The 15148-nt window shown below is 58.9% G+C and overlaps 1 protein-coding gene and 2 non-coding genes across 10 annotated transcripts; all 3 read right to left on the reverse strand.

Moving 5' to 3' along the window:
• Window positions 1–1221: 1221 nt before the first annotated feature.
• Window positions 1222–9925, reverse strand: TBRG4 (transforming growth factor beta regulator 4). Of its 8 annotated transcripts, none has more exons than XM_049641196.1 (12): window positions 9827–9921; window positions 9150–9254; window positions 7893–8363; window positions 5459–5776; window positions 4797–4968; window positions 4362–4519; window positions 3767–3877; window positions 2937–3081; window positions 2414–2642; window positions 2172–2283; window positions 1950–2064; window positions 1222–1481 (listed from the first exon to the last, which is right to left on the reverse strand). In XM_049641196.1, exons 3-12 carry the CDS (start codon window positions 8304–8306, stop codon window positions 1447–1449), a joined length of 1809 nt encoding a protein of 602 aa, XP_049497153.1. In that variant the 5' UTR covers window positions 8307–8363; window positions 9150–9254; window positions 9827–9921; the 3' UTR covers window positions 1222–1446. The 8 variants fall into 8 exon arrangements, 7 of the variants coding, with proteins under 7 accessions (XP_049497153.1, XP_049497150.1, XP_049497148.1 ...); XM_049641193.1 differs by having other exon boundaries at window positions 2397–2642; window positions 9176–9254; window positions 9827–9919; XM_049641191.1 differs by having other exon boundaries at window positions 2397–2642; window positions 9160–9254; window positions 9827–9919.
• Window positions 4618–4751, reverse strand: LOC125931150 (small nucleolar RNA SNORA5). Its single transcript, XR_007460400.1, has one exon. It is a non-coding gene; the product is annotated as a small nucleolar RNA SNORA5 (small nucleolar RNA).
• Window positions 5129–5264, reverse strand: LOC125931151 (small nucleolar RNA SNORA5). The gene has a single exon (XR_007460401.1). It is a non-coding gene; the product is annotated as a small nucleolar RNA SNORA5 (small nucleolar RNA).
• Window positions 9926–15148: the final 5223 nt, after the last annotated feature.

The following is a 15148-nucleotide window of genomic DNA, read 5'->3' on the forward strand; positions in this document are numbered from 1 at the left end:
TGGCGGGCATCTATCCCGGAGAGCGAGGCTCCCTCCACCCCGAGTGTGGGGTGACCGGTCACCTGCAGGAACACGGAAGCAGAGCATGGACCCCCGGATGAGTCTCCCAAGAGAGCCCAGGCAGATCCAGCCTGAGGGCTGTGCAGACTCCTCTACAGAAAGCTCTGGAAACAAGAGTGGAGATGAAGGTCAGGCTGGTGGCCGCCAGCAGGGGGAGGTGTGGGTGTGAAGGGTGGCAGGAGAGGTCCCTGCATGGAGGCAGTAGCCCTACACGTGGGTTCCTATTCTGGGTGTCCTGGTAACACAAACCAGTTATAGATGTCATCACCAAGAGTAATAGAGGACACAGGGACCACTGTGATGTCTCAAGACTGCAAAGGGATCTGAGCGTCTCCAGTGAAAGCCTGTGGTCCTGAGTGGACAGGATCAGCTCCACACCCCAACCCTCATCCATGCCCGTCCTTCACTGCATGATGTCCGCCCTGCTCCCACATCTTGCCTATACTCAGGGACACCGGCTTCAGAGTCCTCTCAGCTGCTCCTCCCTCTGGCCTGTGCAAATGACAAGTGCCAGAGGCCCCCCTCCACCCATACCCCAACGCCTGTGGGAGCTGTGCGGTTTTGGGAGACTGGACTAGCTCTTCCAGAGGGACCACTTTGGAGATGGCCCTTCTCCCTGCCCCGCTCTGAGCTGCTGGGGGCAAACGGCAGCATGTGGCAGTCACCCTGCTTTTACAGCGGAGGATTGGGGAAGGGACAGACTACTGGGCGGGGCAGGGATGAGGCTCGGGCCGCTCAGGGACAGGGTGCATCCCCCTGGTCTGGAGGTGATGGTAGCTGCATCCTGTCAGCTGACTGCACCTGTCCCCTGTTCCAGAGCCAGTGACACTGGTCAGCTGGGGTCCTTGGGGGTCCTCCACTCATCTGAGACCACAGTACAGGCAGGAGGCGTCCCCCAGGATGCCTGTGGTCAGTGCCCACACCAAGATCAGAACCCCAAGCCGTGTCCTCAAAAACCCTACAGGCCTGACCCAGGAAGTCCTCGCGGCCCAAATGCTGAATCCCAGGACCCTGGGTGTGGACCACATGGTGTGAACAGCAGGTGGCTCTGTGTGAACATGTGGGACAAGGGGACCTGGGGAGGCAGAGAAGCCGGGACAGACAGGCCACCATGAGAGCAGGGTGGGTGGTGGCAATGGTGACAAAGTCTGGGACACCTCCTGGTGTGGACACTGGAATTCACTGTTTATTGCCCACAAGAGAGCAGGTGCTGCGGGCCAGCTCCCCCACGATGCAGTCCAGGTGAGCCGGGTCCCCCAGGGCGCAGTCCAGGTCACTTGGCCAGGGCCCCCAGGGTGCAGTCCAGGCTATGGACCGGGTCACTTGGCCAGCTCCTCCGCCACTGCTTTTCGCATCTTGTCCTTGAGGTAGGCGCCTTTCTGCCACTCAGACTTGAGCTCCAGCCACTCGTAGTAGGGGACCTGCGGGGGGGGGGGGGCGGGGGGGGGGGGGGGGCACCTGTGCTCTGCCCGCTGCTCCACACCTGGCCTCCCCACCCTCCAAGCCCACGAAGCTGCTGAGTGTGGCTGTGGAAGGAGCTGCCGGGGCCTGAACCCCTGGGGCCAGGGATCTGAGAATCTGTGGCACCTGATGACAACTTTTCCATTTTTGAAGTGAAAAACAAAAACCCACTGAGATACCAAAACCACAAGAAGTAAATGTGACAAAACCCTCACACGGTGTCTGGTGCTCCTGGGTTCGTTCCCTGGCCCACATAGGACCGTCTGCTCTGGAAGGGGTCAGCGGCCCCGGGGCGGGCACTCGTGGGGCGCAGACCTGCTCTAAGAGCCCTGAGCAGACGCTTCAGGGCTGCGGCCACAGGGAATCTACGAGGTTCCGGGGTTCCCTTCGTCCTGCACAAAGGGGCCCACTGGACTGGCGGTACTCACGTCCACCACCAGGAAGCCGGCGGCCCGCACGTGACGCCGGGCCAGGGCGAAGCGCCCCAGCAGGTCTCTGCTCCGGCTGCTGAAGTTGGGGAACTCCCAGCGCAGGAACGCCAGCCTGGTGGGGGAGGGGCAGAGCGTTAGGCATCCTCCTGGGGGAGGGGGAAGGATGAGGGGGGGCACCAGAGAAAAGCCAGAGTCCAAGGCTGGCCACAGGCCACCTACCTCTTGGCCCCAGGGGGCAGCGGCTGGGTCCCCGAGGGAGGAGTGAGATGTGGGGCTACAAAGTCTCTCAGGGGCAGGAACTGGCCATCCATGTCCAGCAGCACCTCGGCATCTAGGGAGGGGCACGGGTGGACATGGAAGGGACCGTCCCTGGGGCACAGAGACCTTGTCCTGGACAGAACAAGCCCCGTGCCCACCACCAGGGTAGTGCAGAGAGGGCCTCACCCAGAACCCAGCCGTACTGCGTGGCCACTGCGAAGCTGCCCCTGCTGGGGCTCCCCAGCAGCCCCCGCAGGGTGTCCCGCAGTTCCTTCTGCAGGGGTGTGGCCTTCCCATCACAGGCCAAGAGCCAGGGCGCCCAGTCTGAGGCTGGCAGGAGGGGGCCCGTGTACTCAGGGTGCTCCAGCTGTGCAGTGGCGCTGATGTGCAGCAGCTTCTGGAAGGTGCTCTGGTCCTTTGGGGACTCGCTGCCTGAGGCAGAACGAGAAGGGAGGGTGAGCCAAGGCCGACGCTGGGCCAAAGAGGGGAGCCAGGCAGGGGACAGTGACACCCTCGATCCCAATCCCAACTGACTCTGAACTTGGCATCATCGGGGCAGACAAGATCATAAGGGCCACGCACATGGAGAGGCAGAGGGATGGAGGAACAGACGCCAGCCAGGTGAGCTCTGGGCACCGTCTCACTGCTCCGGAGCCCTCTCCCTGCCAGGCCTGAGGCCCCCAGACTCCTGGGGTCAGGGAGGGGAGGGGAAGCCCCAGCACTCACCCAGGAACCGGGCATGCAGTTCAGGGCAGAGTACCGCTCGCAGCGCCTCCCCCTGCACCTGCTGCAGCACGCACAGTGCCCACACCACATCCACCTGCAGGGCCGGGTGCAGGCTCCGCAGCTTGGGCCCCAGCTTCTCGTTAACCTGGACAGGGGCGGGGCGGGGAGGCTCTGCTCAGCAGCCGCATACCTCCTGGGCTGGAGGCAGTCGGAGCGCTGGAATGGCTTGGCTGCGCTGAGGCTAGAACAACTACTGGGAGCAATCCTGGCTGACGTTCTTGGCCAGGCTTGGAGCCCCCACTTCCCCCAGTAGAAAGTACCAGAAACCTTCTTCCTCACCCGGGACTAACGGACAGCACAACATGCAGCAGGACTTTCCTGCTGCCCCTCCCAGCAGCAAGGGCCTGTGGCACAAAATCACAGGCCCCTGGGGACAGGGATGGATTTCTGGCCCTGGGAGAACTTGGGAGAGTACAAGGAGGGCAGTGTCCCCGTGGAGGCCCAGGTGCACACGCGAGATGTGTCACGCCTGCGTGGGCCTGCTCGGGCCCGCTTTGCATGGTGGTGTGCCAAGGGTTCAGAGCACCAGCAGGACAGTAAGGGAGAACCAGTGGCCCCCTAGCCCTGCCTGCGGCGAGTGAGCCACCCGACACCTCCCGACCTGTGCACACGACCGCACAGCAGGCATGTAGAGGACCTCACATCTTTTGTCCCCAGACCATCCCTGTGACACAGGGCTCCAGCTCCCCTCTCACCCCTGAAGCCCCCGGGTCAGGGCCCCCCTCTCTTGCCTCCACACCCAGGTGGGTGAACAGGTGCACAGACCATACCAGGCTGAAGAACTTGTCCTCTCGCTCGGGACGGAAGTTCAGGTGTGCGAAGGCCAGAAGCACGTTGCACAGGTGCGGCACGGTGACGGTGTGGGCTCGGTCTACGACGTGCTGGGCCGGCCACATGGGGTGGAGGACAGAATGAGAGGGGCCCTCCCACAGGGCCCACGAGCCCCCAGCTGCCCGGGGGCCACCTGGACAGGGTGGCAGGCCAGACCTCCCCCTGCTCATTGCCCCCACCCAGAGACCGGTGGTAGTGTCACAAACGCCCCGGGTGGTCTGTGCAGCCTCAAGCCGCTGCAGGTAAAGTTAAGTGTCTCTCCTCGCTGTTTCAGGGGATGAAGTTTAGAGTCCTGAGCAAATTCCGAGCCTCACGGTCCACACTACGTCCTGCTATAGCCACCCGAAGACGGATGGAAACTCCTCCAGAGCCCAGTGACACGACGGAGGACACCGTCCTCACCCGCCATTCTCCACTGCCCACAGAGGCCGCGCCTCTATGAGTGAGCCGGGTAGGAAGTCCCTGTTCATAACCGGGGAGTGTCCGGGGCGGCCGTGCCTCCCCGGTGGAACGAGCAGGGTCTGCCCGGCTCACCTGGGCCAAGGCCTCGAACAGGGGCGGGCTGAGCCACTTCAGGAGGGCGAAGGACTTGGCGCCACGGGCCACCTCGCCAGACGTCAGGCTGGGCACGTGGGGCAGCAGGTCGGCGGCCAGGCGTTGGAGCACCTGGGTCTGGTGGAAGCCAAGTTTGCCTTCGGGACAGAGCGACCCCAGGGTTCACCTGGTGAGGGTGGGCAGGCTGCTCTATCCTCCCTCCACCCCCGGTGCCTGGCCTGGAGCTCCAGGGGCTTGGTGTCCGTGACTGAATTTATCCCTGAGGCCCAGCACAGAGGATCAGGGCCCATGAGCCACGGTGTTCCTATGGCAGCCTCTTGGGCCGGTGCCTGCCACGGGTGGGCGGGCACCGAATTTGACACGGCTGCAGCCAGCGCGCCTCCCTTCTGGCCGCTCCTCATGGGGAAGGCTCACCGTAGGCATAGGCCAGATCCAGGAGCATGCCTTTTGTCAGCGGGAATGGCTTCTGGACCAGGTGGTAAGAGACGGCACGCAACAAGGGCACTGAACGCCGGTTCTGAGCCGCCAGCGTCACCAGCACCTTCCGCAGCTCGTCGGGGCCGAAGCGCTCCACCAACTCCAGGCACTGTCAACCACAGCCCTCAGGGTCAGCTCGGCGGCCCAGGCCGGGGATCCCATGCAGCGCCGCCCCTGCAGGACAGCGACTGGACCTGAGCTCAGTAACCCAGTACCCCGCCGTGCGGGCCTACTCGGTTCTCAGCCGGGGCACCCCTGGGCCCGAAGTGGCCTGTCTGCAGCCAAACTTATCCCCGGGTCCCAGGGCAGGGGACCCGGAGCCCATGAGCTGCGAGCTTCCTGTGGCAGCCACCTGGGCCAGCTCTCGCTACAACAGGAGCGGGGGCCGAATTTGACTTGACTGCCGGGGGCGTGTGGCACATCACCAGAAGTGTTAAGCGGAGCCCCCTTGTGAGCGCGGCTTAGGCTCTGCCCTACCCCCGAGGCCCTCCGGGGAGAGGAGGAGAGCCGGCAGCCCGCTAGCTAGGTCCACTGTCAGCTAGGTCCACTGTGTGGCCACGGGGTGCGCCTGCAGCTGCCCGGGGCTCCTGCCGCAGTACCTTGTCCTCCAGACGGTTCATCAGCGGCTCAGAGAGGTGCCCCGTCTTCGCCATCAGGGCCACCGCAGTGCGGCCATCATCAATCTCCGTCCAGCGCCGCTCTAGGTGCAGCAGCAGCTCAGCCAGCAGCTCCGGGGACTCCCGCATGTGCGTGGCGCTCGACTCGGCCAGGAAGGCCAGGTGCCTGTACTTGAGCCTGCGCAGGCGCCAGCGGACCTCCTGCTCCACCGAGCGCAGCTCCCTGCAGGCCGCGGGCAGTGCCAGTGCATACAGGCTGTGGAGCAGTTTCACGAGGGTCCCGTGCCACACAGCACTTATCTGGTGGGGGTTGGGGGGGAAGGGGACACACACGGGGCAGTCACAGCCGGGACCCCACCTGCCCTGGGCTGGTCTGCAGCCCACCACCAAGTCTACCTCCTGCGCCACCTGGTCAGCCGTGCAGGGTCACCCGCGAGCAAGGACCCCTGTGTGAGTCAGAAGATTTCCCTTGAGGGGAGACCACAGACACTCGCTGTGGCTACGTGTGCCCAAACCCAAGCAAAACCGTGGAGTCCAGAAGCCAGGGGAAAGCATGTGGGACAGACTCCGAACTAAGAGTTTTGTCAACCCGCTCGTTCTGTTGCTTGTAGCGACGGTAACAGTTTTTAGGTGTTACAGACCCACTGGCCCTTCTTCAGAAGCAGCGGCCACATCGCATCTGACAAACCCCGAACCCTGAACCTCTTTTCTCCCACAAAGCAGTCCTAAGGTTTCTGGAAACTTAGTTTCTTGGGAATGCGACCACCGAGGACAGCAAAGGTGACATCCTTACAGAGCATGCCCAGGCATCAGCACCCCGCCAACCCCCACCTTCCAGGGCTGCTGCTGACACCAGCCAGCACGCAGGGGCGCGCGTGAAGCTACGTGAAAAAGCGCTTGATATGCGGGCAGAGAGAGGCCAGGTGTCACAGAGTCCTGCCTACCCCACACTCCCTGGCACCAGCGAGGAGTGGGGCGGAGGGGGGAGTGGCTGGCCAGCCACCTGCTGCCACCGGCACCGTGTCAGACACCGGCACGCCGTGAAGCTTCACGCTGGGCTCCACGACGTCCCCAAAGCCCCAGTGCGCACGGCAGAGCTTCCCTCTTCCTGGGGGCCTGCCTGTTTCTGAACAAGGGGGCCCCCTGTTCTCAGTGTGTCACAGTCCGGTGCAGGACCCCGCGGTCCAGGTGCAGCTCCACCTGCAGCATGCAGCCTCTGCCCGTTAGGGGGTGCGGGGGGGCTGAGTGCAAACAGGGAAGGTGGCGTGGAGGGGCTGGGCAGCTGGAGACACGCATGCTCCGTGACAGCAGGGACACTTTCAAATAAGAGAGCCTGGCCACCATCCGCATTACCCATACTCTGGTCCCCGCTTGCTTTCAGCTTACGACTCTGTTACAAGGTTCACTCTCGTCTCCCAGAACTTGCTTCGGTTCCGTGTGAAATGTGCACTGACAATTACAGGCTTACAGCCTCGGAACAAGAAGGGACTCAGTGAACCGTCACCAGCTATGGCATCACCAGGAAGCAAACTGGTGCCCTCGTCTCCCAGAACTTGCTTCGGTTCCGTGCGTGTGAAATGTGCACTGACAATTACAGGCTTACAGCCTCGGAACAAGAAGGGACTCAGTGAACTGTCACCAGCTATGGCATCACCAGGAAGCAAACTGGTGCCCTGACCCCAGCACACACCTCTAACTGAAGCAAGAGGTTCCAGGATGCCATGCTCCCCTTACCACACATGCATTCTGGCATTTTCTCCATTACCCTATCTCATTAAAACCAGCCAGCCACATCCACTACTCTCACAGCCTCTGGTTTGGAAAACACTGTTAGTGCAACCGCCACCCCGATCCATGCCTCTCCTCCCCATCCTCTCGGACAACTGAATACAGGGTTCCCTGCTCAGTGTCGGAAGCACGGCTTCTTCCCGGTAGCACGGACCAAGGCAGGGAGTGAGGGCCGACGCAGCCAGTGCCACGGGCCCCTGGCACTGGAGCGAACAGCCTGGCTGAAGGGAGTCCTTCCTCAGCCAGCCCAGAGAGGGCCTGAGGTCTGACCACCCTGCCCGGCTGCCTGGGATTCCCCGTCAGTCACCCCACATCCCCTGGCAAGGGGATGAGCACCCAAGGAACCGGGTGGAACCAGTGCGGCTTCCTGTGCTTCTGTGTCCCGTGTGCTGCTGAAAGGACGGTGGAAGGATGGCAACATTCACCTAACGGGACCGCTCTGAGATCAGTGGGGAACAGCAAGCAAAAGTAGCCTAGACTCTATACAACAAAAACTTCTCACAGGACGGAGAGGACTAAGCAAGGCAGCACAGTTCCCATCTATACCTGCAAAGTGACTGGCTGCTTTGGACTCTGGTGCCATTGTTTTCTGCACGGGGAACCCTGAGAGAACATTTTAGAAACCCACCTGGCTGTCAACGAGATGGAGAAGCTGCTGAAAGCGGGCATCCTGCACGAGCGAGGCTCTGTCTTCCGGCTTGTCAGACAGCAGGCGAGAAAGCTGGATAAGCATGAGGGCCGCATGGCTCTCTTGCAGGCAGCGACCGTCACTGAGCAGCTCCAGAAGCTCCTCTGGCCGGGTGGCCTTCTCAATGAGCCGCTCCACCTCCTGGTGCTCTGGACAGGGGGCAGACAGTTGTTCCTTCTCCACAAGCCCCGACAAGGGGCCTGGGAAGTGGGAACTGGGGCAGGTGGCTGAGAAAGTCAGAGTCCTATGGGCCACGCTGGCAAGCCTCAGTCGGCCTACCGGAGCCACCACAGGGGCCAGAAGGGTGGCCTCTCTCAGGAGGCACGCGCATCGCTTCACCAGGTGGGCTGCCATGATGGCCTGGGTGGCAGGGAGGGCAGCTTCCTAGTGAACAGGTCCAGGTCCAAAGCCCTGAAGAGGAAAAGGAGAGAAAGGGGTGATGCAGGCGCAGCTTCTGAGTCAGAGATCCGAGAACACGGCAGGTGACACAACGTTGTGGCCACTCTCCACACTAGCCAGAACCTCTGCTTTCTGCCTGCCCCATACCCGGGGCAGAGGCTTTTTGTTTCGCTGTAGGATGGAACCAAATGCCAACCCCAGGAGCATTACAGCTAGGGCTGGAGAGCACAATTGCCTACGGGGTAGTTCAACCATTCAGATCCCCAGGTTCAGCCCCGGGGTTCCTAGGTGGGAGTCTCCGCAAGATCGGACAGTGTCCTTTCATTTACTTTAAAAGTAACCCAGGGGGCGCCTGGGTGGCGCAGTCGGTTAAGCGTCCGACTTCAGCCAGGTCACGATCTCGCGGTCCGTGAGTTCGAGCCCCGCGTCAGGCTCTGGGCTGATGGCTCGGAGCCTGGAGCCTGTTTCCGATTCTGTGTCTCCCTCTCTCTCTGCCCCTCCCCCGTTCATGCTCTGTCTCTCTCTGTCCCAAAAATAAATAAAAAACGTTGAAAAAAAAAAATAAAAGTAACCCAGGATCAAGAATGATGGACTTCCAGAAACACAAGACGATATTTCACATCAGACTGCTCCTGAAAAGCCCTGGACGTATGACCCACATCCCGCAGCCTCACAACGTGGCTCAGAATGACCTCCTGGGTTTACTCCCTCATCCCGACAGGCCCTGCACCTTCAATAGACCCAGCCAGGGCGACTGCCCCCCACCCCCAGCACAGCACCCACAAAATCACCCATCACCTCTCCACACCCAGGCAAGACGTTACCTCCTCCAGGGGTGTGTCACATATCCCGATACTGTTCAGTCCTGCCCGCCTCTGCGATCAAGTGACGGGGTCCGCGCGCCTGCCAAAGCAGAGAGCGTAACGTGTTCGACCTTCGGTTTCCCGGAACCCGGTCGTGGCCAGCGCATTATTGCCGCTGTAAAACGCTTAGTCTAATTACACAGCATAAGAGGCTCAGGAAGAACACCGGCCCCAAGGTAACAGCCCGCACCCCGCTGAGCCCGGTCAGAGGGAAGCCGGAAACAGTCACGACCGGTCGATCCCACGATCTGGGGAGCGAGCTGCGGTCCAGGAGCGAAACTGGGCTACACCGGCCCCGAAGCTCCGCCCGCAGATGCAGACCCCGCACCCGCACCAAGGCGCGGGGGCCTGCGCGCTGAGACGCGAGGGTCAGCGCGCCGCTCGCGGGTCACCATGCGGGATCGCGGTGGAGGTGCGCGTGCGCACACGGGCGGGAGCCGCTCCTTCCCCCACCTCGCGCCGCGCCCCGGCCCCCCCAACCCGTCTCCACCCCGCCAGCCCAGCCCCCTGACCCCCCGCGCCCCGGAGCGCCTGTCCGGTCTCCTCCAGCCGGCCACGCCCTCCGGCCCTCGGCACCCAAGCCCCGCAGCCCCTTCCCCGCCGCCGGGAGACCTGAGCTGCCGCCGCGAGGGCCGCCGCTGACCTCCATGCGCGCCCGCACTGTCCTCGGACCACGCCGCGCGGCGCCCTCGTCACGTCACTCTGGGCGCCGCCGGAAGCGAGCCTCGCCTCGCTCCGCCCGGCCGGAAGTCACGCCACTACCCTTTCAAGTTGGATGCCATCTTTGCTGAGGGCACGCAGCCAGCTGGAAGTCACGCTGACTGTTCCTTTCCGGACGGGTGCCATCTTTGCTGAGGGCGCGCAGTAGGCGAGGGGGAGCGGAGAGGAGAGCGTTGGGCAATGGGGGGGGGTGGCGGGGGTGGAGGGGAACAAAGATCCCCGTTAGCGGCGGCCGGAGGTTCGGCGCCCTCCGGCCTGCACCCCAGCGTGTGGGGTGGCTATGGGGTGGACGGCGTCCAGGGCGGCCTGAGGTCCTGCAGGCAGTTTGCCCACATCTTGCCGGATTTTTTTTTTTTTTTAATCTGGAATTTTATGTGCAATCTTCTGATTTTTGAGAGTGTTGACGTTTAATTTTGAAAAAAATTAAAGTGCGGGTAAGCCAAGCACACGAGGCACCTGCAGTCCGTTTGCGGGCTTGATCTCCCTTCCTGCCACGCTTTTTCACTTTCTCTGAATTAGTAATTGCCTTGTTTTCTGTTGTTGGATTAAGATTCCACGTGTTTGATTTGGGAAACAAAGGCAAGTGAAAAATCAAATTCCCTTACTGCCTGTGGACAAGTCCTTCAAACAGGCAGAGTGACCTCTCTCTTTCCCTCCTTCCTTCCCTCCCTTCCTTCCCTCCTTCCCTCCCTCCTTCTCTCCCTCCCTTCTTTCCTTCTTCTTTTTAATTTGCTTTGTTTTTAATTTTTAAAAGCTTGTGTCTTGTCATGATTTCTGATATTTCTCAATGATGCAAGTCTCCATCCTGAGCACCTGATGGGCCCTCAACCTAAAAGCACTTGTCTTCGGGCCGGAGTTCGTTGTTGTTTATTCATATTCCCTTTCTTCCATTTCCTCTAATCTGGCTTTCCAAAATGCCCACGTTTGAATACTGGCTCTTGTACACCAATTTCTGGTTTTCCCTGGTTTTCCCATCCTGTCTTTGTTATTCTCTCATTATTTCTTTGCTCGACCTTCTGAGCTATTTCCTCCTTAGCTTCCAGCTCTTCTCCTGAAGGTTCCTGTCCACACGTTTTTCTTTACTAAGAGCTCCTTTTTTGGCTTCTGAATGTTCCTTTTTACATTTTTTTTTTTCACTATTGCAATCTTTTATCTTACCCCTGTAAGGATTTTGATGATAGGGGTTTCCCCCCTGAGTTTTTCTTCTCCCTGTTTACTTGCTGTTATTTTTTTTCTCTTGCTGTTATTATTCGTACTGTTTTGGTTTCTGTTCTCAGATGTAAGGGTGGCGGAGAAGGAGCTCTCATTTGTGCTGGTTGGAACTGCAACATGGTGCCGTCACTTTTGAAGTTTACTAGTTTTTGTTTTGTTTGTTTTTTACAAAACTAAGCATACTCTTACTGTGCAATGGGCTGAATGTTTCTGTCCTCCAGGTTCATATGTGGAACCTAATGTTCAAGGTGACAGTGCTAGGAGGTGGGGCGTTTGGGAGGTCACTGGGTCATGAGAGTGGAGGCTTCAGAAGAAACCCCAGAGAGCCCCTGGCTGTTCCACCATGTGAGAACCCAGCGAGAAGTCTATACTACAGGACAGACATCCCCCCTCCACCGTGCCGGCACCCTGACCTCAGAGTTCCAGCCTCCAGAAGTGTGAGAAACAGGTTTCTGTTGTTTGTAAGTCACAAAGTTTATGGTATTTTGTGACTGCAGTCTGAAAGGATACCGTGCAGTCCGGCAACCATGATCCGTGGTTCACCTGGGGGAGGTGAAAACATATCCACACAGAAGCCTGCACACGGGTGTTTACAGCAGCTTCAGTCATAATTCCCAGGACTTGGAAGCAACCAAGGTGTCCTTCAGGAGGCAGATAGATAAATGAGCTGTGGTGCATCCAGATGATGGGATATTATTTAGTGGCGAAAAGAAAGGCGCCATCAAGCCATGAAAGGACATGGAGGAACCTTAAATGCGTGTTACTAAGTGATAGAAGCCAATTTGAAAAGGTTGTGCATTGGGTGATTCCAAGGACATGACATTCTGGAAAAGGCAAAGCTGTGGAGACAGTAGAGAGGCCAGCGGTTGGCAAGGGTTAGGAAGGATGGGAAGGATGAATGGGGAAGGATGAATGGGCTGAGCACAGAGGGTTTTTGGGGCAATGAAACTATTCACATGATACTGTGATGGATGGGCTATTACAGCTTTGTCCAAACCCATAGAATGTATACTCCAAGAGTGAACCGTAATGTGAACTGTGGGGTTTGGTGGTCGTGATGAGTCATGATGGGTTCATGGATCACAGCAAATGCACTTTTGGTGGGGGATGTTGAGACTAGGTGTGCGGAGGGGACAAGAGGTAGATTTCACTGTATTTTTCACTCAGTTTTGCTGTGAACCTAAAATTGCTCTAAAAAAATGAACATTAAGAAAAAGCAATGAGGGGTGCCTGGGTGGCTTAGTCAGTTGAGTGTCTGACTTCAGCTCAGGTCATGATCTCACAGTTTGTGGGTTCAAGCCCCATCTTGGGCTCTGCTGACAGCTCAGAGCCTGGAGCCTGCTTTGGATTCTGGGTCTCCCTCTCTCTCTCTCTCTGCCCCTCCCCTGCTCGCACTGTCTCTCAAAAATGAATAAGTGTTAAAAAAAATTAAAAGAAAAAAGAAAAAGCGATGAACACCTGTGCTGGCAAGGACATGGGTGAGTCTCAAAACGATGATGTTGAGGAAAGAACCCTTACGATGTAACAGTAGAAGGCAATTGCCCAGGTAAGAACCGCTCAAAGAATCTGAGTAGACGTTTCTCCAAAGAAGATACATGGAAGTCTGGGGAGCACGTGGACACTGCTCAGCATCCCTAGCCATCAGGAAGATGCAAATCAGAACCACGATGAGGGGCCCCTTCACACCCACTTTGGATGGCTGCAATTAGAACAACAGGAAAGCCCAGAAAATACCAAGCGATGGCGATGATGTAGAGAGATCAGAACGCTGAGGCAGTGTTGGGGGGCATGTGAAATGGCATGGCTGCTTTGGAAGACAGCTTAGCAGTTTCTTATCAGAGAATTACTGTGTGTCACTTAGGTGTATACCGCTGATAACTGAAAACAGGTCGGTGCAAAAACTTGCACGCAAATGTTCACAGAAGCGTTTTTCATAAAAGTCAAAAAACAGGCACAATCCAAATGCTAACCAATAGATGCGTGAACAAACACGACGCGGTATATCCACTGTGGGATATCAGTCAGCCCAAGTTAACCTAGAAGAACCTTGAAAACATTACACTTGATGAAGGAATCCAGACGGCCTACTCCCTGTGTGATTCCATTTGTGTGCAGTGTCCCCGAGAGGCAAGTCCACAGAGCTGGAGGTCGATTAGTGGTTTCCAGGGGGCTGTGGATGTTGGGTAAGATGGGGAGTGATGAATGGGTCTGGGATTTGTTTGGGGTGCTGGAAATATTCTGGGATTGGGTGGTTGCACGATTAACTGTGAAGGTATGGGGAGCCGGTGGGTTCTACACGTTAAGGGGTAAATATCCGTCATGTGAGTTGTATCTCAGTAAAGCTGGTACCTTAAAAAAAAAGTGGCGGGCCATTAAGAGGACTTGCTGGCAGTGAACCTCGCCGTCAGGCTGTTTTTGGGGAACCTACAGTTGCCATCTTGTTAGTTCTTTCCTCTTGGGCCAGAGCTGCCGACGTTTGGGGAACCTGATGGGGGGAGGATGGCTGGGTGGGGGAACAGACAGTCTCAGGCTTGAGCGCACGTACCTTTCCTCTGTCGGGGTTCCTGTCCCTGTTGCTAGTGGGGGTTGTGAGGGGGGCACCTCCCCTGCAACGGCTGGGGGCCGGAGATCCCCGCCGAGAGCCCCTGTGCCACATGGCAGCCTCTCCCATGAGTGAGCAAACAGGAGGTCCCTAGAGGTGGTCTCAGCTCCGCCTCTGACCTCACTCTAGCGGGAGCAGTGTCGGGCCTGGGGGCTAATTTAGAGCGGCCACGGTCAGGTTTTGGCAGGGTAGCCCCACGCTCTGAGACTCTTGGTCAGGCCAGATGCCTTGGCCACACTCTGCAGAGAGGAGCTCCTGGCCTAGGTGGGGGGTGGGGAAATGTAGCGGCTCCGTTTTGCGGGCCGGTGGAGAGGATCTTACTTTGCGGGATGTGTTCAAACATGCTCCTGAGCTTCAAGCATGGCATTGCCTGGGCCACCAGAGGCAGTGGGCCGGATGGATCGGATGTGGGGATGTGGGGATGTGGGGATGTGGGGAAGAAGCGGCGGTTTTGTTCATTCTTGTCTCCCTCCCGATTCTGCTCCGTTAGAGCCCCTCCCTGTTCCTCCTCCTTACCTCCTACCACCCACCGTTTCCTGTGCCCCCTCCCAGCCTGGTGGGCCAGCACCAGGCTCACAGGAACACTGGTTGAGATGGGTTTGTCTCCCCTTGAGGGAGAGGAGGGATTGCTGGGAAGACCTCAGTCCTTCTGTCCAACACGCTTGCTGACGACGGATGGTGGTCAGGGGCATTAGGGTTGGCTGGTGTCCGGAGACACGACTGCTTAGAGGTGCCATACATGATGCGGCCTTCCTGGGCCTCCCTGGGGACGTGGGGCCGTCCTGCACCTGCTTGCCCTCTGCGGGGCTGGGTTTTGGCACACTCTGGGTGGAGCGCGTCCAGCCCAGCGCCGGGGGGAAACCCTGGGCACTGAGCCCCTCCCGGCAGACGTCACATCACTTGTGTTACTGCGGAATTCATCGCCTCCTGGGCAACTTTTCCCGAGAGATGTATGGAATCTCCTGCCTGCCCTCCTCCAGAGTTCACCCCCCCACCCCCACCCCGTGCCTCTTCTCTCCTCCTGCTGTAAGCAGTCTTAGCTTTGCAGAATCACAGAGCCTGGGGACAGTCTTGGGGACTCTCCACCAAAGGGCTTTCCTCTCTCAGGAAAAGATCCTCCCTCAGGGCCTGCATGGACTCCTGAAGAGGAGGAATCAGAGCTGGTCAGCCTGGCCCCGGCTCTGCCCAGCACATGAACCTGTCCCTCACACGCTTTTCATGTATGGGAAACTGAGGCCAGGGAGGGCGTGGAGGGGACTGCCCAAGGGCACCTGGAGAGTGAGCACCCAGGGTTCCTACAGACACCTGAACTCCCAGTGCCTCTCCATCCTGCCTGGAGGCTCCCTCCCAACTGGGGAAGGATGATGAGCCCTCTGCCCTCCCAACCCCCAAATCCTGCC

The sequence above is a fragment of the Panthera uncia genome, chromosome A2, assembly GCF_023721935.1.
Source record: "Panthera uncia isolate 11264 chromosome A2, Puncia_PCG_1.0, whole genome shotgun sequence".
NCBI lineage: Eukaryota > Metazoa > Chordata > Mammalia > Carnivora > Felidae > Panthera > Panthera uncia.

What these genes read in the sequence shown, in the direction of transcription:
- TBRG4 (XM_049641193.1), bottom strand. Translation starts at nt 8,306, where the DNA reads ATGGCAGCCCACCTGGTGAAGCGATGCGCGTGCCTCCTGAGAGAGGCC. An exon ending in AGGACAAGTTCTTCAGCCTG is followed by an intron (nt 3,082 to 3,766) that starts GTATGGTCTGTG and finishes GCCCCTGTCCAG; the next exon opens with GTTAACGAGAAGCTGGGGCC. An exon ending in ACTGCATGCCCGGTTCCTGG is followed by an intron (nt 2,643 to 2,936) that starts GTGAGTGCTGGG and finishes GTTCTGCCTCAG; the next exon opens with GCAGCGAGTCCCCAAAGGAC.